The sequence below is a fragment of the Euprymna scolopes genome, chromosome 30 (assembly GCF_053919585.1).
Source record: "Euprymna scolopes isolate OS-2025 chromosome 30, ASM5391958v1, whole genome shotgun sequence".
Taxonomy (NCBI): Eukaryota; Metazoa; Mollusca; class Cephalopoda; order Sepiida; family Sepiolidae; genus Euprymna; species Euprymna scolopes.
In genome coordinates this window covers 18,461,126-18,484,821 of record NC_136511.1, presented here as the reverse complement: position 1 = coordinate 18,484,821, position 23,696 = coordinate 18,461,126, and the positions used below count along the sequence as shown (strand labels likewise).

General features: G+C 34.7%; 1 protein-coding gene across 3 annotated transcripts in view; it reads right to left on the bottom strand.

The window, feature by feature from the left end:
* The window catches only part of LOC145254688 (uncharacterized), a 211,898-nt gene extending 198,559 nt beyond the window's left edge, over positions 1–13,339 (bottom strand). For all 3 annotated transcript variants that reach the window (XM_080113348.1, XM_080113347.1, XM_080113346.1), the window contains exons 1-2: positions 13,025–13,339; positions 1,418–1,497 (exon numbers count right to left, since the gene is read on the bottom strand). In XM_080113348.1, the coding sequence (XP_079969474.1) occupies positions 1,418–1,497; positions 13,025–13,202 (258 nt within the window). In that variant the 5' untranslated portion in view covers positions 13,203–13,339. The remainder of the gene's footprint in view (positions 1–1,417; positions 1,498–13,024) is intronic.
* Positions 13,340–23,696: the final 10,357 nt, after the last annotated feature.

Below are 23,696 nucleotides of genomic sequence, written 5' to 3'. Positions count from 1 at the left end.
AGATATAGTTAAAGAGAGAAAGAGAGAAAGTAAGAATTAATAGGAAGGGAATCTTTAAAAAGTTGCCAGTATATAGAAAAAGAAAAAGAAAAAAATCTGCGTGTCAACCAATTTATGAACAATTATACAATTCAGTAATGAGACAGGTTATTACAAATACAAACAGAAAATACAATCTAAGCGTTAGAAATGAACATGTCAAAAAAGACAGCGAATGTATCGAACCAACATATTTCTCATCTCACATACGTCCACGAGTAATATCCACGCAGTTCAAACATACGTCTACAATTGATTAAGCCCTTTATACTAAGTTTAAAGTTTTCGCGTTTTTATTAAATAAACATATAAATAAAAGAAAAAAATAATAATGATAAAACAATATTAAAATTATAATAATGATAAAACAATATTAAAAATTATTATTAATAATAATAATAATAATAGTAATAATAACTGTTCAGGCAGACTAATAACACACCACTGAAAAACACTTGCTTCAAACTCCCTGGCTTTACATTCACAGACAACATGAACTGGAACAAACAAATTGAGGATATTGCAAACGCTGCTGAAAAAAAGGTGGGCTCCCTCTACCATGCTAGAAAATTACTCACACCTGAGAGTATCCTGCATCTCTTTAAAGCCACCACTTGCCCATGGATGAAGTATGTCACATTTGGGCTGGGGCATCCACCACTATTCCCTCCCTATTGGACAGCTTCCAAAGAAGAATCTTAAATCTAATAGGTCCCGCACTCTCAACTAAGTCTCAACCCCTGTCCCATCACCACAATGTTGCTTCCCTGTGTCTGTTTTACAAACATTTTAATGGAATGTGCTCTGATGAACTCATCACAATTGTACCTCCTTAAACTGATGTTTAGCAACAAAATCTCACCCCTTCACTGTAGAGGTCCCTAGATGCTGTAAAGATTTCTACTTTAGTAGTTTCTTCCCTACAGACAGCTAGACTTTGGAATTCCCTCCCCGTTTCCTATTTCCCTTGACTGTATTAATCTGCAGAAGTTTAAATGTAATGTGAGCATCTCGCTTCTCAACTCGTCACAGTCTCCTGTTAGAAATGATCTCAAATAGTAGTCCGTTACATTACAAGAAGTAATATGACTTGTTTGGAATGAAAAAATAAAAGAAAAATCCTTTGTTTTTTTTTTTTTTTAAATCTTATCACTTGTCTTTTTTTAATAAATAATCTAGAGTAATCTCCCTTTATTTTAGGATTATCTTCCATTTTTGTAAACTCTGTAGTAAAAACTATAAAATATCGTTCTAAGTGTATCAGTTATGCTAGCCGAATAAAGCTTCAACGTCTGCTGTTTCAGACTTAATCGAGAGTAACCTCCCCTTATTTTATAATTATCTCCCTTACAAGCTTACTTTTAAAATGGCAACTTACCTCCAGAAGTGGATGAAAATGTAGGGAATATTTCGAACGCTTGTACAAACCTTCAAAAATATATTTTTTCTTCTCGAGAACTGAAAAGAAAAAGAAAAGAAAATTTCAAAGTTTATGAATATTTTTTTAACGTGGTTGTTTTTTTTTTGTTTTTTTTTTTGTTTTTTTTGTTTGTTTTTTTTGTTTTTGTTTTGTTTTTTTTGTTTTTTTTTGTTTTTTTTTTTGCTTGATTTGTACAAGAAGGAAGGATGAATAATGTAAATAAAGAGAGAGAGAGAGAGAGAGAGAGAGAGAGAGAGAAACTAAACGAAAACAGGGAAGGAAAAGACTAAGAGAAATGAAAGAATGAGAGAAAAAGTTAGGGTGAGAGGGAGAGAGAAAGAGAAAAAAGAAGGTGAGAAAGAAAGAAATTTATTATTTATTTATTATTACTAATAAGTAATAATAAATAAGTAATAATAAATAAGTGGTAATAAATAATTCACACAAACAATTTTTAACAGAAAGAGTATGTTGGACCTTTTTTAAGATGGCAAGAAATCATTCGTTGACATCTATGCTGATGATACGACCATCTATGGCAACACATCAAAAGCCGTAAATTACAAAATTCTCTCTAATTCTCTCTCCTCTGATCTTGAGCGCGTGGTACAGCGGGGAAGAAGAGGTGGCTGGTCACTTTTAATGCATCATAAACCAAGCTTCTATCTTTACATTATCACCACTCTGATCCCCATCTGGCATCAATTGAAATGGATGGCTCTCATCTTGGGGAGGCTCCATGTTTTGACAAGCTTCTGGGTTTGACCTTTACTCCTGATCTGAAATGGAACATGTACATCAGGTCTGTTGCTAAGGACGCTGGGAAAATGGTGAGATCCTTCTATCGCTCCAGAAGATATTTCACTACTGATGCAATTCTCTATCTGTATAAAAGCCAGGTACGTCCAAGGATGGAGTACTGCTGCCATATCTGGGCAGGAGCTGCTAAAAGCAGCCTATCCTGCCTTGACAGAGTACAAAATAAACTTCATGGTTTAGTGGAGGATGGCCTTTTCTCTTGCCTGCAGCCTCTCTCCCACAGAAGAGACGTTGCGAGCCTGTCTTTGTTTTATCATTATTTCCATGGCAAATGCTCGTTTGAGCTCCAATCTCTCGTCCCCCTCGCCAATCTTTCATGAGAAACACCCGTCTGCCTGAAACTACTGTCAATAATTTTCCCCACTCTTTATCTGTGCCTAAATCCAAACGTAGATTCTATGAGCAGAGCTTCTTTCTCAGAAGTGCACGACTATGGAACTCTCTTCCGTTCGCCTGTTTCCCACCTGACTACAACTTGGATGTCTTCAAATCCAACATAAACAAATTCCTGACAAACCGCCCCCTTAAGTAAGACACTATCAACTCCCCAATACTAATGATTAGTACAATACTATCTCATTGATTACTATACACGCAATAATCCTTATCCCTGAGTGGCCTCCGGGCCTTGATAAGTGGTGACCCCCATGTAAAAAAAAAAAAAAATGTCTACTTATTGAATCAAAATTAGCACATAGTTTATGGACGTGCGCTTTAATGGCAGCAGCATATATCAGAAATAGATTGTTCAATAAAAGATTGGGCAAAACGCCGTATGAAGTGTTTTCAAGGGTAGAACCAAAAGTGAACCGAATTCATATTTTTGGTTCAAATTGCTTTGCATTTATAGAAAATACCAGTAAACTAAATATTAAAAGTGAAAAAGGTATTTTCGTAGGTTACAAGAAAAGCAGTCCAGCATATTTAAGCTACTTTCCAGACCAAAATGCCATAAAAAAGGTTACATGTGTAAAATTCAATGCTACATTGAATTTAAAAAATGACAAACCAGTGGACGAAAAACATGAGGAAATATTACCTAGTATTTTCATCGATCACCATGAAAATATTAATAATGACGACAATTACAGTAAAACTACTGACGTAAATATTAACCCGACATGTTGATACCCGATAAGAGAGCGAAAAAAGCCAGACTCCTTAAAAATTGAAAAGATACAAAACTACGCAATGGATTACTGTTACTCGTTGAAAATCACCCAAGAAAGTTATAATGAGGCGATTAATTCAGAAAATCACCAAGAATGGAAAAAAGCTATGAAATCCGAATTCAAAGCTTTATCTAAAAATAATATATATGAAATCGTGACAAAACCAAAAGATAAGAATATAATTTCTTCTTGCTGGGTTTTCTCAAAAAAAAGAATCACAGCTTCTGGCGGTGAAACTTTTAAAGCAAGATTTGTTGCAAAAGGTTTTTCACATATTTCTGGAGTGGAATAGTTTGCCACATTTTCACCAACGACAAATTTAATGAAAATTAGAATTTTATTACAATTTGCTTCTCAATACAATTTAAAAATACATCAAATGGATGTAAAAAATGCTTATTTAAATATTCCGATTGACTGTGATATTTATATTTACCCTCCAGAGGGATTTAAAATGAAAAATAAAAATTTCGTATGAATAAATCGCTGTACAGTCTTAAACAAAGCACTCACAATTGGAATTTAACACTCCATAATTATTTAATAGAACAAGAATTCAAGCAATGTCCTGTAGATGCATGCATCTATACCAAAAATATAGGTAATAAATTGTTGATTTTGTTTTTTGTTTTTTTGCGTTGACGATATATTACTCATCTCTAATTGTGACAACACTAAAAGATGTTAAAAATAAATTAAATAAAAATTTAAAATGGCCGATCTTGGATAATTATCATGTCGGTATAAAGTTTATCTGAAAATGAAACTATAACAATGAACCAATCACGGTACACTGAAAAACATTCTGCTCAAGTTTGGAATGCGAGATTGCAAACTGCATACAACTCCTGTTGAGATTGATATAAATAAAAATATAGAGATCGAAACTAAATTAATAGACGATCGATTATACAGAGAAATTATTGGAAGTCTAATCTATTTAATGACCACTACTAGGCCTGATATATGTTACACTGGAAATAAGCTATCTCAAAACTTATCGAGACCGACAATTAATTATCTTGCCTTTGATAACATTTATTTGTTATATATTTGTTTTTTGACAACTTTTTCGAATCTATGTGTACAGTAATACAAACCCCTTTTTTTCTATTGGTATTTATTTGCTTCCCCACGAAAGCAAAATGTGACACAAGGACGTTTTTAATGGGGGGGGACCAGCTCCTCGAAATAAGGGCAAAAGGGGCACTCTGGTAGGGGCCAAAAATAATAATTGTCTCAGTATAGAGCCACTGACCAAGGACAAATCAACCCAAGTGCAGCATCAGAACAGATACTACACTTTGATCCAAGCCTGAAGTTCAAGATTTAAAAAGAAAATACAAGTTTGTTATATTTGGGTTGTGGAATTACATTCATCTGTTAATTTGCAAATTCTTTTAACACATTCATTTTAATTAATTCCCTATTAGTCCTGGATGAAATCTGATTAAAAAGTTTTCCACATGTCTGAATACTCTATATACCAACTTTCAAGTCTGTAGATCAAAAATTCGTTGAGTATATAGGTTGAGAAGTATCCTCACACACACACACACACACACACACACACACACACACACACACACTTTTACAAATATATAGACTTGAAGATGTACCCAGCATTGGTCTATATTAAATGTAATATTAAATTCCTTAAAAGAAAATGAAAAAAAAGCAATTGAGACATAGTCATGTGAGTATTATGTTTTTTTCTAAACAGTTTACTTCTTGTAAGTAAAAAAATATTCGATCTGAGGTCAAAATTGAAACCTAAAGACAAGGAGTCAAGTAAGATAACCATTAGGCCAGCTTGACACGATATTTACACCATGTTTACATGCGCGTTCATGAAACAGTTAGCAAATAGATAAAGATCCAACGACTTCCAGATAACAATTTTTCAATTTTGGCCTCTTAGCAACCCTTTATTTCGGATGAAAACTGATTAGAAACTTTTCTACATGTCTGAATATCCTATATATCAAATTTCAAGTCTGTAGATCAAATATTCTTTGAGTATATAGGTTGAGAAGTGTCCTCTCTCACTCACATATGCACTTACACATTCTCACTTTTATAGATAGATAGATAGATAGATAGATAGATAGATAGATAGATAGATAGATATGAATTCTGCATTAATTAAAATATAATATGCATATTTTATGACCGGGCAACGCCGGGCGACCTGCTAGTTAAAAATAAATATGGTAGACAACTAGTAAAATATATCCCGCCCACATGTTCTTCTGAGAAAAATGTGTTCGAGGGAGGAGGGTCATGGCATTTGATCAAATAGTCTCTTGGCCTAATTATCCTTCAACCAGAATATCCTTTGCCCAAACTATCCTTTGAACAAAATGTCCTTCGACTAGCATAGCATGTGATTTGATTTTCTTTTTTTTTTTTTTCCAGGAAAAAAAAAAAAAAAGAAAACATTTCCAAAAACATTTACAACAATGACTTTCACGAGAAAAAGTTTTGACGTCATTTTCTTGTTTAAAAAAATAAAGCAACTATTTTTTGTTTTTGTGATTGGGGAAGTGGAGGAAGACGGGAGCGGGATAGGGAATAAGAAGGAGTGGAAAGAAAATGTGATATCTAAAATATTCGAATTATTCAGACTACTGCTCTCGTATTGTTATATTCACAACGTTTCGACCGCTGTAACATCCGGTCTTCCTTCTTTTAGAGCATCTACTTGAACTTGGGAATCTATAAGAGCTGGCCTTATCAGGGCAGTGCTAAGACCAACAAAGACGAACTACAAGCCCTTGTACCCGTCCCCTCAACGTAAATACCTCCGACAAACCCAACAAGCAGCAAAATCCCACCCCTACACAGTAGAAATCCCTAGATGTAAGAAAACCTTCTACTCTAATAGTTTCTTCCTCAGAACTGCTAGACTTTGGAATTCCTTTCCAAGCTCCTATTTCCCCAACTGTACTGACATACAGAAGTTCAAGTGTAATGTGAACAGACATCTTGCTGCTCAACTCCCTACATAGTACACCTGCAACTTATGTTCCCTATAGTAGCCCCCTACATCAAAGTGGCACTGTGCCTCGTTTGGGGTGAAAATGGAATTAAAAAAACAAAAAAAACTCTTATGTATCAGTTTCCCTTTTTTTTCTTTTTTATTTAATTTTCCTATCAGTTTGCTTAAGCTGGAGATAGAGCATTCTACCGGACGCCAGAGATTCACCTGCTAACTCAGATATCCAAACCGAGAGATCTCTTTTTAGATTCTAACCGTCCCTTTAAGTGCAATTGTTGGAACCTCTCTTGCACTTGGTTCACCGGGTATATTAGCCAGGTAGTTTTTGAAATTCTTTTTCACGAGTCCGGTTGTTCCTATAATTACTGGAATGATGAAGATCTTCCTAAGATTCCAATTTCTTTTCATGCCATACATAAGAACTTGGTATTTCATTATATTTTTTTCTCTCAGCTCTGTTTAAACCAACATCATTGGGGAAACAAACTTCTACTAAGGTTGCTCCTTTCTCTTGTTCCATGTCACTACGTCGGGTTTTATGGTTCCGTTTTCAAGGTATGTGGCTGTAGAAATTGCATAGGCATAGTGGGTGGAGTATGACTCATTTCCGATTGTTCTTTCTGATATATATGTTGCCAGGTGTGTGTGTGTGTGTGTGTGTGTGTGTTTGTGTGTTATGTGTGTATGTGTGTTTGTGTGTATGTGTGTGTGTTTGTGTGTATGTGTGTTTGTGTGTATGTGTGTGTGTGTGTTCGTGTGTGTATGTGCTGTGCATGTATGTGTGTGTACATGTGTGTATGTGTTTGTTTATGTGTGTGTGTGTGTATGTTGGCTTTTGTTACAGAAGCTCAAATCTTCTTTAACATATCTCATCATAGTGGGTGGAGTATGACTCATTTCCGATTGTTCTTTCTGATATATATGTTGCCAGGTGTGTGTCTGGGTGTGTGTGTGTGTGTATATTTGTGTGTATGTGTATGTGTTTGTTTTATGTGTGTGTATGTGTGTGTATGTATGTATGTATGTGTGTATGTGTTTGTGTGTATGTGTGTGTTTGTGTGTGTATGTGTGTGTATTTGTTTGTGTGTGTATGTGTGTATGTATTTGTATGTGTATGTGTGTATGTATGTGTTCGTGTGTGTATGTGTTTGTGTGTGTATGTGTTTGTGTGTGTATATGTGTGTACATCTCTGTGTGTGTGTGTGTTTCTAAACAGTTCACTTCTTGTAAGTAAAAAAAAAAAAAGAAAATACCTGAGCTGAGATCGAAACCAAAATCTTAAGACATTGAGTCAAGTACGATAACCATTAGGCCAGCTTGATACGCTCTTTAAAAAATGTTTTCAAACTTATTTATTCTAAACATAAGGAATCTGTCATGTGAATGATTCACGCATGCACATTCGTGAAATAGTTGACAAACCGATAAAAATCCAATGACTCCCAAGTACCAATTTTACAATTTTGTATCCTAAGCAGCCCTTCTTTCCGGATGAAAACCGATAAAAAAGTTTTCCACGTGTCTGAATATTCTATATACCAAATTTCAAGTCTGTAGATCAAAATTTCGTTGAGTTGTTGTCCTCACATGCACATACTCACTTTTATATATATACTAGCGATTGTACCTGGCATGGCCTGATATTAAACAAAACGTTAAATTCTTTTAAAAAAGAATGAAGTAAAAAAATCGGATAGAAACTGAGACATGTGCATGCGAGTATTATGTTTTTTTTGTAAACAGTTCATTTCTTATAAGTAAAAAAAAAAAATACTCGAGCTGAAATCGAAACCTAAAGACAGTGAGTCAAGTACCATAACCATTAGGCCAGCTTGACACGCTCTTTAAAGAGTGTTTTCAAACCTACTTATTCTTAACATAAGGAATCCATCACGTGAATGATTCACGCATACGCATTCGTGAAACAGTTAAAAAAAAAATTCCCTCCAAAAAGTACTATAATGTATATTTTTTTTAATTTTGTTTTAGACAATTTTTTCTTTGAATTTTAAATTGTACGCCAATGAAAAAAAAAATTTTGAACAATCTGTTTTGGAAAAAAAAAAAAAATGACTTTCCGACATTATCTCCCCCCCCCCACTTGGAGTGCTTTTCTTCTTTTTCATATAATTTTAAATGTTCCATAAAAGATTCGTACGCCATTTAAAAAGGCAGTTTGCTACGTCAAGGCACATTCAACAGCCGTCGTTTATGTTACCGCGCGCTCGGACGTAGCTTAAACGGAAGCTGTAAAATGGCGGAAAATAGTCCCTGGGTTCAGGGGTTGATACCATGTAAAGGGGTTATTAACTTAATCCTGCCTTGACAGAGTACAAAATAGACTTTGTGGTTTAGTGGGGGATGCCCTTTTCTCTTCCCTGCAACCTCTCTCCCACAGAAGAGACGTTGCGAGCCTATCTTTGTTTTATTGTTATTTCCATGGCATGTACTCGTCTGAGCTCCAATTTATTAAGCTCAAAAACCATACAGTGTTTACCGATGTATTGGAAAATTCAAGATGGCGTCTGACTCTCTCTTTAACACGGTAAGTGCGGGAAAAGGTGTTATAAATAAAAAACTGGATAAAATACTGTTAAAACTCGCTCAATATATGTTACCGTGACATAGGTTGACATATATTTGGCGGGTTTTTAATAGTATTTTGTCTAGTTTTTTATTAATAATACCTTTTCCCAAACTTACCGTGTTAAAGAAGGAGTGAGGCGCTATCTTGAATTTTCCAATACATCGGTAAACACTGTATGTTTTTCGAGCTGAATAAACATGTTACATTGAATAAAAACACGAAAAATGTATCCAGTTAGGTAGAAAAGTAACTTATCTTGCCTTTGATAACATTTATTTGTTATATATTTGTTTTTTGACAACTTTTTCGTATCTATGTGTACAGTAATACAACCCCCCCCCTTTTTTTTTTAATCAAGCGTGTATTTATTTTATTTTTTAAACTTTTTTATTTTTATTCCTTTAATTGGCACTTGATGACGAGTGTGGACCCTGCGCAAACATTGGTCTATTTAGCCATGAAAAACTTTCAGGCCAAAACAATTTTTTTTTAAGCCAAAGAAAATGCAAAATTGATTTTAAACCTCAAATTGTTACACGTACTAAATGGCAAAACTTAGAGTGATCTGTCTAGACCAGACATACACAATTGTTATAAATTCTTGTAAAGTTAACTTAGAGTTTTCTAACCAAAAAAAAAAAAGATCCTTTTTTAATGGATGTCTTCTGGCTCTTATGAATTTTGGGTACTTGTATAGTTTAATCAAGACATTAAAAAATGAAAATATCATAAAAAAAAAAAAAAAAAAAAAAAGGTTATATTGTACGTATCCGTTATGGAATGAAGTTCTCCGGAAAAAAAAATTTACTTAATTTCATCAAGTAGTTTTTGTTTTACAGCGAAAATCAATTTGTTATGATACCGAGCAAAAGGTTCGATTTGTAGGAAGAAAGGCTAGTATTAAAAATGGGAAGGGAGTGTCGGCGCTTTAACTGGAGTTATCTCCCCGTGGCCCTTCTAAACTCCAAGCAAAAATTAAGAAAAAATCCAAGATATCTGCTTTCAACGCGCTCTCATAAAAACGTGTTTTTCCGCTGCAAAAAAAACACAAAAAAACGGGTTTGTATTACTGTACACATAGATTCGAAAAAGTTGTCAAAAAACAAATATATAACAAATAAATGTTATCAAAAGCAAGATAAGTTACTTTTCTACCAAACTGGATATATTTTTTGTGTTTTTATTCAATGTAACATGTTTATTCAGCTCGAAAAACATGCAGTGTTTACCGATGTATTGGACAATTCAAAATGGCGGCCAACTCTCTCTCTTAAACACGGTAAGTTCGAGAAAAGGTGTTATAAATAATAAACTAGACGAAATACTGTTAGAAATTCGCTCAATATATATTACCGTGACATAGGTTGACATATATTCGGTGTTTTTTTAATAGTATTTTGTGTAGTTTATTATTTATAACACCTTTTCTCGAATTTTCCGTGTGTAAGAGAGAGTCGGCCGCCATTTTGAATTGTCCAATACATCGGTAAACACTGCATGTTTTTCGAGCTGAATAAATATGTTACATTGAATAAAAACACAAAAAATATATCCAGTTTGGCAGAAAAGTAACTTATCTTGCCTTTGATAACATTTATTTGTTATATATTTGTTTTTTGACAACTTTTTCGAATCTATGTGTACAGTAATACAAACCCCAATTCTTTATTAATGATTAACTAAAATTTAAGTTTGAAAAAAAGTTATTAATTATTTTTTTAAAAAATCACTAATTATTATTTTTAAACAAAATGTGTGTGTATGCATGTGTGTGTCTGAAAATATGGTACTTCTACAGTTTATCGAATCAGAGGGAGAAATCAGTATTTTAAACTATGGCCTAAGTAGCAAATAAATAACAAAAAAATTAAACTAGATATTAATTACTTCCGGCAAGAACTATATAAAAAAAAAAATGTAATTATATTTTCTTACGCAGTTTAAAATAAGTGTTTTTACAATTATATATTGGTACATTTTTATACAATAAATGTTTTGATTTTCAAATATTTTTCTGTTCGGAAAAAAAATCTCCTTTGTTCTTATTTGCTGCGTTATTTGACGAAGAAGAAATGAAATTTATCGCCTCCTAACAATAGCCGCCATCTGCATACTGCAGAAGTGCCCCCGAAATTACTTTTAAACGATCCCTTCCCCTCCTCATTCTTAAATGGCTTCCGAAATAATAACGTTATTATTCCAGCGCAGGCAGTACCAAAACTACATAAGTACCGTGTTTTGTTTTTTGTTGTTTCGTAATAATTGTTTAGGTACTTCTTCTACTGTTTATTCGCCGAAAATAGAGACGCCATTTTTTTTAGCACCTGTTGTTAAAATCAGAGGAAGAAATCATTATTTTAAACTATGACCGAAGTAGGAAATAAATAACAAAAAAAAAAATACAAAATTGTTTTATTAAAATTATATTTCTTACGCAGACTTTTCAGTAAATGTCTTTACAATTATAGTTTGATACAATTTTATACAATAAATATTTAGGTTTTCAAATGGCGCTCGCCCACGCCCAGTTCAAATAATTATGAATATGTCATTTTCATTTTCTGTTTTTAATTAATGGTTTGTTTGTTTTTTTTTCAACATTTTTTATTAGACCAAATGTACAACAATCGAGGCCGCCATCTTGTTTTGAAAATTTGGTAAAACTATACAAACACCGTGACAGCGAATTAACCCTACCCCTAACCCTAACCCCTAACCCTAACCCTAACCCTAACCCTAAACCTAACCCTTACCCTAACCCTAATGCTAACCCTAACCCTAACGCTGTCACGGTGTTTGTATAATAATACCGAAAATTTAGCCTTTCTAAGGTTTGCCAGATTGGCCTTTTTTTTTATGCCAAATTTGGTCTTTTTTACGCTCTTGCGTGGACCCATGGTCTATGCAAGAGCAAAAAAAGGTAAAATCTGGCCTCGAAAAGGCTAATCTGGCAATCCTTATAAACGCCAAATTTTCAGAACGTTGGCGGCCTGACTGTTCCTTCACGACTGAGACAATTTTTATTTTTGTTCCTTTTCTCCACATTAAAAAATGACTCTGGTGTCTAACTCTGTCCCGTGGGGAGGCATTGTAATTAGGGACTGTTGTACATTTAGTTTAATAAAAAATGTTGAAAAAATAATAAAAATTAAATTTTTTCGGGTTTTATTTCAGCCTCAGGGTATAATAATGTGTTTTATATAAAAATAATTTTTATAAATTTTTGTCTGTCAAATAATTTACGCCGCTGAAATATACATTTGCCATAATTTTTTTAAAACAACAGTAAACAAGTAAAAATATTTTTTAAATATTATCAGTCTCTTTTAAAAACAATTTTCTTTGGGGGGGGAGAAAACTAAATCTCCCTCAGTATTTTCTTTAATTTTCTATTTTTTAGCGATTATCAAGACCCCTAAGATCTTCATGTCGGACATTGTTTCTCATTTTCACGTAACACTCGACGCTACTTTTTTTTTTCTTTTACTGAATAAACGCTTCAAAACAAATTAAACCACTAATTAAACCAGCTATGTAGAAAATTCGATTTTGGCCTTTTAAAAACAACAGTAAATAAGTATAAATATTTTTTTAAATATTATACGATATGTAGTCTCGTTTTTGAACAGAATAAACGCTTTAAAATAAGTGAAACCATTAACAACTTAGCAAGTTAGGTAGAAAACGGACACTTATCGATTTTTTTTTTTTTTTTTAAATAGTAAACAAGTAAAAGTTTGTTTTTTTTTAATATTGAGATATAGTCTCTTTTAAAAACAATATCTCCTTCAAGAACGGTAATAAAATGTATATTCAATCGATATTTATTCAATAAGGGACCAGTTTTCTTACTTAACAAAAAGGGACGAGTTTTCCGGGGACGAGTTTTCCTAAAGAAAAAAATATATATATATAGAAACGAGTGTTTGTCGACTTCGCCCCTGTTAAAATAATTGAACAAAAAAGTTGTTTTTTTAATGGCTTACTTTTGAGTTGATTTGTTTCGTCATTTATATGAACGATCCATTCGTCTTCGTTGTTGATGGACTGAACGATCGTTTCGCAGTCAATTCCATTTAACTCTAAAATATCATTCAAAACGGAACAGTCGAGATTGAAATCATCACCCGACAGGTTTTCCACAAGAAATTTATGGATGGACATCTTGAAAAACAAACTTAACAAAATTCAACAACTGACGTGAAATGAAAAAATGAAAAACTGAAAAAGTTTCCAAGAAATTCCAACAAAATCATGAATTTTACTTTCATTTTCATCGAAACCGTGGCCTGAGTTCTCAGAACTTTCATTTCACACACCATTTCCGAATGGAAACCGGGAAATTCTAAAAATATTATAAATGAACAACGTAAAAAATTAGGGAATTCGATTGCACCGGCTTTTAAAGTCACGCCCCCCCCTTTTTTTTTTATATATATTTAAGGGTTTATTAAATTAATCCGTAACTAACGGGAGATTCCGGAAGTAGTTTTTACTTTCGGTTTTGTTTCTTCTTCTTCTTCTTCTTCTTCTTCTTCATCATCATCATCATCATTACTACTACTACTACTACTACTACTATTAATAATAATAAGAAGAATTTTATGAAACATATAAATGTTAAAATCTAGTTTCGTCCGTCTTTGTTTGCATCCTTCGTCAGCTGATATTTGTGCTTCTTCACGATAAATGCCCTGGAAAAGTCACTTCTCATTAATGTTTACCAGTGTTAAAATATGCAAATGAACTTGGCTGTTTTTCAGAATCACAGATAATTCAAAAACTGGTAAACATTAATCAGAAGTAACTTTTCCGGGGCATTCGTCGTGAAGCACAAATATCAGCTGACAAAGAATATAAACAAAGACGGACGCCACTTGATTTTAACCCACATAATTATTTGTTTTGGTAAATGTGAAGTTTATTTCCAACTCCTCCAATAACTTTAAAATTACGACTTGTGAAAGTTTTCGGTGATGCTGAAAACGAATATCACATTTAAATTTGAGGCAGATAAGTAGTTTTCATGATATAAAGAAATTAATTTTTTAAAAAGTGGGGGATCACTTTCCTATATAAATTTAATGTAAAATGACACCCATTTTCTGGCCACCTAGTAATTTCTTCATATAAAACAAATTTAACTGTGATATTCGTTTTCAGCACTTCCGAAAATCAGGGCTTTTTTTTTTTTACTAAGAGATTCGTTCATTTTTCATCTCATAATAATGCTGTCAGTAAGAGTGTAACCCGATGAGGACCAGGAGACCTTGCTGGTTGATTAAGGAAAAGCTTGTAGTCTGGGTGGTCCCATTGACACGAATTCAGGGGGATTCGCATGGCTGGATTCTAGTGATGATGATGATGGTTTGATGTTGTTTTAAACAGAATACGTCTGTTTCTTGATGGATAATCAAAATGATCCCCCCCCCCCGGAATGGATACTGAAACGGGTGTCTACGCCAGAGAGAAGTCATAAAAATAATTCTGAGATTTAACAGATGGACGCGAATGTTGATAGACTGCCAATGGAGATCGTTGTCGAGTGATTGAAGGGGAGACCACCCGGGGGGGGGGCATGCGTGGCAGACGGTCAGGGTTCTGCAGGCCATTACTGGACCCCCCCCCCCTGCAAACAAAGGCGCGACCGCTGATTGGTTGGCCGCCACTTGTGGACATATAGAGAGAGGTGGGGTGGGGTTACAATAAGGTGAGGAAAACATGAGAGGGACTTGTCCTACGTCTCTGACCTCCCCCCCCCCGTATACTGACAGTAGAAAAGATGAAGTACTTGGTAAAAGAAAAAAAAAAACTGTGAGCCACCTTTTTGAAACCGCAGTTGTTGAACGCAATATATTCCTCAGATCTCCCAGGTGACACTTTGGAAGCTGCTCCAAAAGTGGAAACAGAGAGCGGACGACGGCGACGGAGACGAATTCGACCACTAGACAAAAACCCAAGTGACGCCACAGGTATCGGCTACGGCTGCATCTCAACCCTAAGCCTATGCATCTGAGCTGCCTGTAGGAGTTACAAGATTACACGAGTGGTTTACAAAAACATACTTTTGTTTTTCGTTCTTTTTTTTTTTTTTTTGAGGAGTAGTTAATTATAGAACTTGTATAGTTTTTAACGGGTGCTTCTGTAGTTTAATTAACCGTTTTTCTGTAAGTAACGTGCCGACATTAACCAAGTTAGATGAACCGTTTAATATTTCGCAAAAAATTGTTTATTAACGGGGGGGGGAGCCGTGCCCGCCACAACACCCCTTCCACCGCCATCCCCTCCACCCCCCCCCCAATATAAACAAAATTTTTGTGAAATATTAAACTGCAGTAGCAGCTGTTAAAAACTATACAAGTTCTATAATGAAAAAAGAACAAAAAAACAAAAGTATATTTTTGTAAACCGCTCATATATACTTACTGACAGCATAACTAGCGTCCTAAATTATGAGATAAGTTTGCCTTTTATATATTAGACTAGTGGGGTACCCGACATTGCCCGGGTGTGTGGAGATGTAGTAAGGGCCCCCGAATTCCAATCATCATGGTTGCGCTTGGCTCAATTCCAGATGATCTTGAGAAACAGCTGAACTCCTTGGTAATCAAGTACAATATCACCGTACTCCAGAAGTCAGTGCTGCTTGGCACAGCAAACATCCTGCGCCACATCCTTTCCATCTAATAATAATAATAATAATAATAATAATAATAATAATAATAATAAAATAATAATAAAAAATAATAAGAATAATAAAATAATAATAATAATTATAATAATAATAAAAATAAAAATAATAATAATAATAATAAAAATAATAAAAATAAAATAATAATAATAATAAAATAATAATAAGAAGAAAAATAATAATAATGATCATAATAATAATAAAAATAAAAATAAAAAACATAATAATAATAAAAATAATAATAAAAATAAAAATAATAATTATAATAAAAATAATAAAAATAATAATAAGAAGAAGAATAAAATAATAATAAAAATAATAATAATAAAAATAAGAATAATAAAAATAATAATAATAAAAATAATAATAATAAAAATAAGAATAAACATAAAAATAATAATAATATTAATAATAATAATAATTATAATAAAAATAGTAATAATAATTATAATAAAAATAATAAAAATAATAATAAAAAGAAGAATAAAAATAATAATAAAAATAATAATGATAAAAATAATAAAAATAATAATAATAATAAAAATAAGAAGAATAAAAAAATAATAATAATAATATTAATAATAATAATAATAATAATAATAATAATAATAATAATAATAATAATTTGGTGCGGTGCCAAAGAGCGAAGGAGGATGGAAAGACAGGGGAGAAGAAACACTAACCAGACTTCCACTGGATGAATGTGAAGAGAACAGTGACCTTTGAGAGGCTTATTGCCACCCGAATTCTAGTGAAGACCAATGGTCAGTGCAGCAAAAATCAATAGTAAACGGCTGTTGCAATAACGCAAATTAATTTGCAAAGGTTTTTGAAAGAGGTGGAGAATACTAGAAATCTAGGGGAGACTTGTTATCACCTACACTCCAAGGAACACCACAGGTTGTTGACAAAGAGAAATCTTTGACAATGACCCGTGTGAAAACTCCTCGTGACTACTACTACTACTACTACTACTACTACTGCTGCTGCAACAACAACAACAACAAAAAAGGCAAACTTTTACATTCTTTTCATCTTAACATTCACCTTTAAAGCAATGACTTTTAATGGTTTTCAAGTATGCTGAAAACGAATATCAGATGTAAATTTGGCACAGACGTGTACTTTTCTGGGTATTAAGACATTTTTTTTTTCAATGTATTACTTAATAAATATCAGTGGTGTTGGCCATTCTTAACATGGGGAGGAGGGGGTTGTTTTGTAACACACGTGCACGTTAGCACTTTTCAGTTGGAAAAACATGGGCTCAGTAAAAAAAAAGTAATGATCGTCTCAATGTTTGCACTAAATTTAAATGTGATATTCGTTTTCAGCATACCCGAAAACCTTTAAAAGACGTCATTTAACGATGAATGCTGGGGTGAAAAGAAAGTAAAAAGAAAAAAAAACAATGATAGTATGTATTACGTTACGTATTATTAGTTTTATTTATTTGATATTTCTGTAAGAATGATGATAACGATGATGCTGCTGATGATGATGTTGCTACTGCTGCTACTGTTTATGATAATGATGACGACAATGTCGATAACGATGGTGCTGCTGCTGCTGCTTCTGATGATGATGCTGTATGATGACGATGATGCTGCTGATGATGATGTTGATGACGACGATGTCGATAACGACAATGCTGCTGCTGCTGATGATGATGATGATGATGACGATGCTGCTTCTGCTGCTGTTGACGATGCTGCTGATGATGATGTTGCTACTGCTGCTACTGTTTATGATAATGATGACGACAATGTCGATAACGATGGTGCTGCTGCTGCTGCTTCTGATGATGATGCTGTATGATGACGATGATGCTGCTGATGATGATGTTGATGACGACGATGTCGATAACGACAATGCTGCTGCTGCTGCTGATGATGATGATGATGATGATGACGATGCTGCTGCTGCTTCTGCTGCTGTTGACGATGCTGCTGATGATGATGTTGCTACTGCTGCTACTGTTTATGATAATGATGACGACAATGTCGATAACGATGGTGCTGCTGCTGCTGCTTCTGATGATGATGCTGTATGATGACGATGATGCTGCTGATGATGATGTTGATGACGACGATGTCGATAACGACAATGCTGCTGCTGCTGATGATGACGATGCTGCTGATGACGATGCTGCTGATGACGATGCTGCTGTTGACGATGCTGATGATGATGACGATGATATCTAGAAAAATAGGCATTCCGCTATATTTCACTGGGCATTTCACTGTTGTATTACTTCTGCTTTTCTGTAAAAAAATGTTTTTTTTTTACTTTTAAGAAACACGGCCTCAGAAAAAATATAATGGATTACACTGGATAATGATGATCTTAATGTTTGTGCCAAATTTAAATGTGATATTCGCATCCAGCATACCCGAAAACATTTAAAAGTTATTTTAACGATAATTGCTGAGGTGGAAAGAAAAAAAGTAAAAAAAGAAAAACTAGGAAATAACATTTTAACATTTGATAAACAACTTTATTTGTTATTTTCGTTAGCAGCTTTGGTAGTAAAGGAAAAGGTATAAGTATGAGAGTTCAGTGTTCGTACGTCATGGTAGAATTAATATGTTGCGGCTGATTGGATATCAATTCACACACGTAGGTCTCTTTTAAATGAAGCCTAAAAAAATATGAATGCACAAGAAGAATCTTTCAGATATTTTTAATGTGAAAAATACACGAGACCAAACTTCTATGTGTTCATCGTATTAAAACCGCAAAGATTGTAAAAAATGATTGCGAATCAATTATTTGTTCATTTTATTTAATATAACACACTTTTCATAAGGCATATTTGTTCATTAATAACTGATTTCAGACATTTTGTTTTAAAGAATATAAATCATTTCTGCTTCTAAATATATGTTTTTCTATGACAAGGCATATAGTAGGTGGAACGTACAATTTATTGTGAATAAGAAAATGGAATATAATGTTTAATAAATTCATTTTTTATAAAGCAAAATAGTTCAATTGAAGTGTTCTTGTGCAGAATTAATATGTTGCCGGGTTGTTGAGGAGAGAATGGTTCAGTCCACACGTGTTTATAGCTAGTAGTCGCTGGAATGAGGAAGTCAATTAGCAAAGAAAGAAAGGGCAAAGACTTCAGTGTGTTGACGTGTTTTCGTGTGTGAGTGAGAGTTGTGTGTTCGTTTGGGTAGTCCTGTAGAACGATAAAGTTCGTGTGGGTACAGCACACGGAAATAAATGATAGTCAGAAGAGAGCCATAGCTACCTCGTAGTACTCACGTTCAGCCTGGGGCCTCAGTGTTAAGTTGTCTCCCTTTATATTGGCATTAATATGCATATAATTTGTTAAGTTATCTCCCTTATAAAAAGGCAGAGTTAACAAACTTTTTTTTTTTAATATGGCGTCGTAATGTTTATGTGTTTGTTAACCGTTAAACTCTAATCGTGAGTGTGTTGCATATTTATTCAATTAATGTATTAGCTGCCGTAATAAATTATATATATACCGTCGGAGTTGGATTATTTTACTTGTTTTTCATGGTAGCAGAGCGTAGTTGCGAGCGAAAACGATCCACGGAACAATAATTGAAGTTTTTTTTTAACGAACGACCACAAAGAGGAAATGGCCGTTAACTACTTAACTGGGTACAGCACACGAAAATAAATGATAGTCAGAAGAGAGCCATCGCTACCTCGTAGTACTCACATTCAGCCTGAGGCCTAAGCCCCTGGCGAAGTCTGCTCCCAGGCAGGATCAGGTTGAAAGAGAGTTAAAGGCTTGTGATTTCACCTTTTATATACTCTGTCATGTGATTGAGATCTGGCTTGTGATTGGACAAGCCAAGGAGAAAATGGATTTCAAATCTTGAATTCGTGAGAAGTAGTCTCAGCCTGTGATGTAGTGGAGGATGTCGACTGCTACAATAGTATGTATTACGTTGAGTATTTATTTGATATTTCGTTAAGAATGATGATGACGACAACGATGCTGCTGCTGCTGCTGCTGCTGCTGATGATGATGATGATGATGATGATGATGATGATGACATCTAGAAAAATACGCATTCCGGTATATTTCTCGAGTCAGCTTACTGTTCACTGTTGTATTACTTTCGCTTTTTTGTAAAAAAATGTTTTCCCTTTCCGTTTAAAAATGTTTCATATACACAAGTTTAAAATTACACGAAATAAATTTTACACATTTTTTTTAAAATAAAAATAAGAATTGTTCACATTGTTCAAATTAATTCCATATCAAATGTTAATAAATAAAAAAATAATATTATAATACATAAGTTCTAATCCAGTACATCATATTACCAAATAATTTTTTGATAACGCTAATCATGAATTCAATCAATAAAAATGTATTTAATAATAATAATAATAACTAGCAGTTCAACCCAGCTTTGCTCGAGCCCTATGTACTGTTCATAACTTTATGTGTATATGCAGATATGTATTAAAAAGTTTGACTCATGTCCAGATAACCTACATCTAAAATTTCAAGTGTTTAGACCCAAAATTGGCAGAGGAGTTTGGTAAAATCTGCAAAGGTCAACTCTTTCAACTTTGACCTTTTTGCAGCCAAATTTTCGCCCAAAAACCGATTAAGAGCTTGCTCTAGTTCTGAATACACTTTATGTAAAATTTCAAATGTTTAGACCAAAAATTGGCTAAGTAATTTAGTAGACAACGCAAAGGTAAAAATTTTTTAACTTGGATTCCAATTTTGACCCCTTAACATTTATTGCTTTGGGCTCAAATCAAATTAAAACGTTTGATCCATGTCCAAGTAACCTACATCTAAAATTTCAAGTGTTTAGACACAAAATTGGTGGAGGTGTTTGGTAAGGTCAAATTGTTGAACTTTTCCTCTTGACAGCCAAATTTCTCGCTGAAAACCGATTAAAATGATTTTCTGCAAATCTCAATACCTCTTATGTTAAATCTCGAGTCTGTAGACTGAAAATTGATAGAGTTGTTTGGTAGGGAGATATGCACACACAGGCACATACAGAGATAGACAATTTCATTTTTATAGATATATAGATGATGATGAAGAAGAAGAAGAAGAGATTAAGGAAAGGTCTAGGTTGAATTCAGGCATGGTTCAAAGGGCCGTAGAAAAAAATGCAAACAAGGAAAAAAAGAAGATTGATGATACAAACTGAAAGCCAGTAGGTTTAATGTCACTATGGAAGAGATAAAGCAGCAGATTATGGCAAAAGCTTCTAAGATTAGGATGACAGAATTCTGCGACAAGTTATTCAAAACAAACCAGTCAAGCTTCTTTAGAAATCTGAAAGAAGGTTAAAACAAAAACAGTGGCTCCTAATACTCAAGAAGCTACAAAGTTTGGTGCAAATTCATGATTAAGAGAGACTTCACACAAGGTTGAAGCTGACTGGGTCGCTAAAGTGAAAGACTGGAAGGGCATAAACAAGAGGATGTCCACATTTCAGTTGAAGATTTGAGAAAACAAATGAAGTTCATGCTTAAGTGGAAAGGATCTGGATCTGATGGAATTCATGGGTACTGATTGCGACCTTTCACAGGAATCCATGCTTGCTGTTTCTCTGGATTATTGTGTCAGATTGTGCGAGATACCAAAAAATGGCTTGTAGTGGGAAGGACTATTTTAATAATGAAAGATCATGCTTAAGGGCCAAATGTTGAAACTCATTAACCAATTGCTTGAAGGATAATCAGTTCAAAAGTACATGACCATCTTGAAGTAAATGGTTCACTACCAATGGAACAAAAAGTCGGGAGGAAAAGGGTTTTAGGAACAAAAGATCAATTATCAATTGATAAATGTATTTTGAAGAACTGCAAAAGTAGAAAAAAACACACTTGAATGTAGGATAGATTACAAGAAAGCGTATAATATGGTGCAGCATTTGTGGGTACTCAGGACATTGAAAATGGTAGGCGTGGCTGAAAATATAATTGAGTTCATAGGGAAAAGTATGAGCAGTTGGAAAACCAATCTTTTTTTCAGATGGGAAATTATTAGAGATGTGGCACGCACTTATTCTCAGTGCCACGGTTTCTAACGCACTCTACAGCATCGCCGAGTGGTGATTTTTTTTTTTTTTTTTTTTTTTTTTATTACATTTTCACCCCAAACAAGGCAAATTGCCACTTTGGTGTAGGGGGCTACTATCAGGGGCAACAACTACTGGGGTACTATGTAGGGATTTGGGCAGCAAGGTGTCGGTTCACGTTACACTTGAACTTCTGCACGTCAGTACTGTTGGGGAAGCAGGGACCTGGAATGGAATTCCAGAGTCTTGCGGTTCTGGGGAAGAAACTATTGGAGTAAAAAGATCTTTTACATCTAGGGACCTCTACAGTGTGGGGGTGGGATCTAGTAGCCTGTCGGGTTTGTCGAGGGTGCTCGCGTCGTGGGGGCACAAGTGATTGCAGTTCGTCAGAGCATTCACCACTAAAATACTTGTAGAAAAGGCAGAGGGATGCAACATTTCGTCGATGGGACAGAGGCTGAAGCTTAGATGCCAGTTCAGGGCCTATCAGGTTTGCGACTCTCTTTTGAACCTTGTCAAGGAGCGAGAGACTAGTAGCAGATGCACCAGCCCAGATGTGGCAGCAATACTCCATACATGGGCGAATGGTGGCCTTATAGAGGTACAGGATACTTTCGGGTGTTAGTAGTTTTCTAGCACGGTAGAGAGAGCCTACCTTTCTTGCAGCGGCCCTGGCAATGCCTTCAATGTAATTGTTCCAACTCATGTTTCCTGTGAACGTTAGGTCAAGGAGTTTGAAAGATGGACTCTCAGATAAAGAGTCGTTGGCCATTGCTATGGGTGGTAGAGAGGGTTACTTGTAATTATTGAATGAAACTAGTTTAGTCTTGGCAGCATTGAATGCGACCAACCACTTTTGTCCCCATTCCACTACAGATTGGAGGTCTTCCTCTAGTGTTTCTGCCATTTCTTTAGAAATGTGTTCATTTGTCTTCCTGTCGTGTCTGCCATAGAGTGTAGTGTCATCAGCATATATACCCATCTCAGAGGCAATGTTGTCGGTGAGGTCATTTATGAATATCAGGAACAATAGAGGTCCAAGGATAGAACCCTGGGGCACTCCCGCATTTATATCATATTGTTTAGATGTGCGACCGTCGAGGACTACCTGGATTTTTCTCTTATCTAAGAAGGATTTAATTATGTTAAGTATTCTACCAGTGATACCGTATGATCTGATTTTACTGAGGAGACCCTCATGCCATACCCTGTCAAAAGCCTTAGATATATCTAGAGCTACCGCTCTGCCTTCCCCCGCTTTGTCCAGTGAATGGTATATACGTTCAGAGATCACAGTGAGGATGTCTGCTGTGGAACGGGCTCGTCTAAATCCATATTGTTTGTCAGTCAGTAGTTTAGCATCTGTAAGATGATGGACTAGAGCATGGTTAATTATGGTCTCAAATATTTTGGCAAAAAGTGGGAGGAGGCTAATGGGGCGATAATTTGATGAGTCTGTCCTTTCGCCAGAATTCTTGAATACTGGTACAACAGAAGCAGTTTTCCAACAGCCCGGAAAGCAAGCTTCATTAAGACATTTGTTGTAGAGTTTGGAGAGAACTGGAGCTACTTCGGCTGAGCACTTTTTTAATAGCACAGCTGGGATAAGATCGGGTCCACACGCTTTTGAGGTGTCAAGGTTTTTTATGATAGCATGCACCTGAGCAGGGGTGGTTTTCAGATCGTCTAGTGTGGCGTCTGTCCGCATAGGAAAGTCAGGTAGGGGGTGGTTGGAAGGGTCCAGTGTGGAGTTTGAGGCAAACCGATTGGCAAGCATGTTAGCCTTGTCGGTTGCTGAGGAGACAACCTCATGATTGTTGGTTAGTGGGGGAATTGTTGATTGCCCATTATTTACTACACTGTTGTAGATTTTCCAGAAGTCTCGAGTTCCTAGTTTTTGTGCTTCGATGCGCTTTTTAGTGGTTT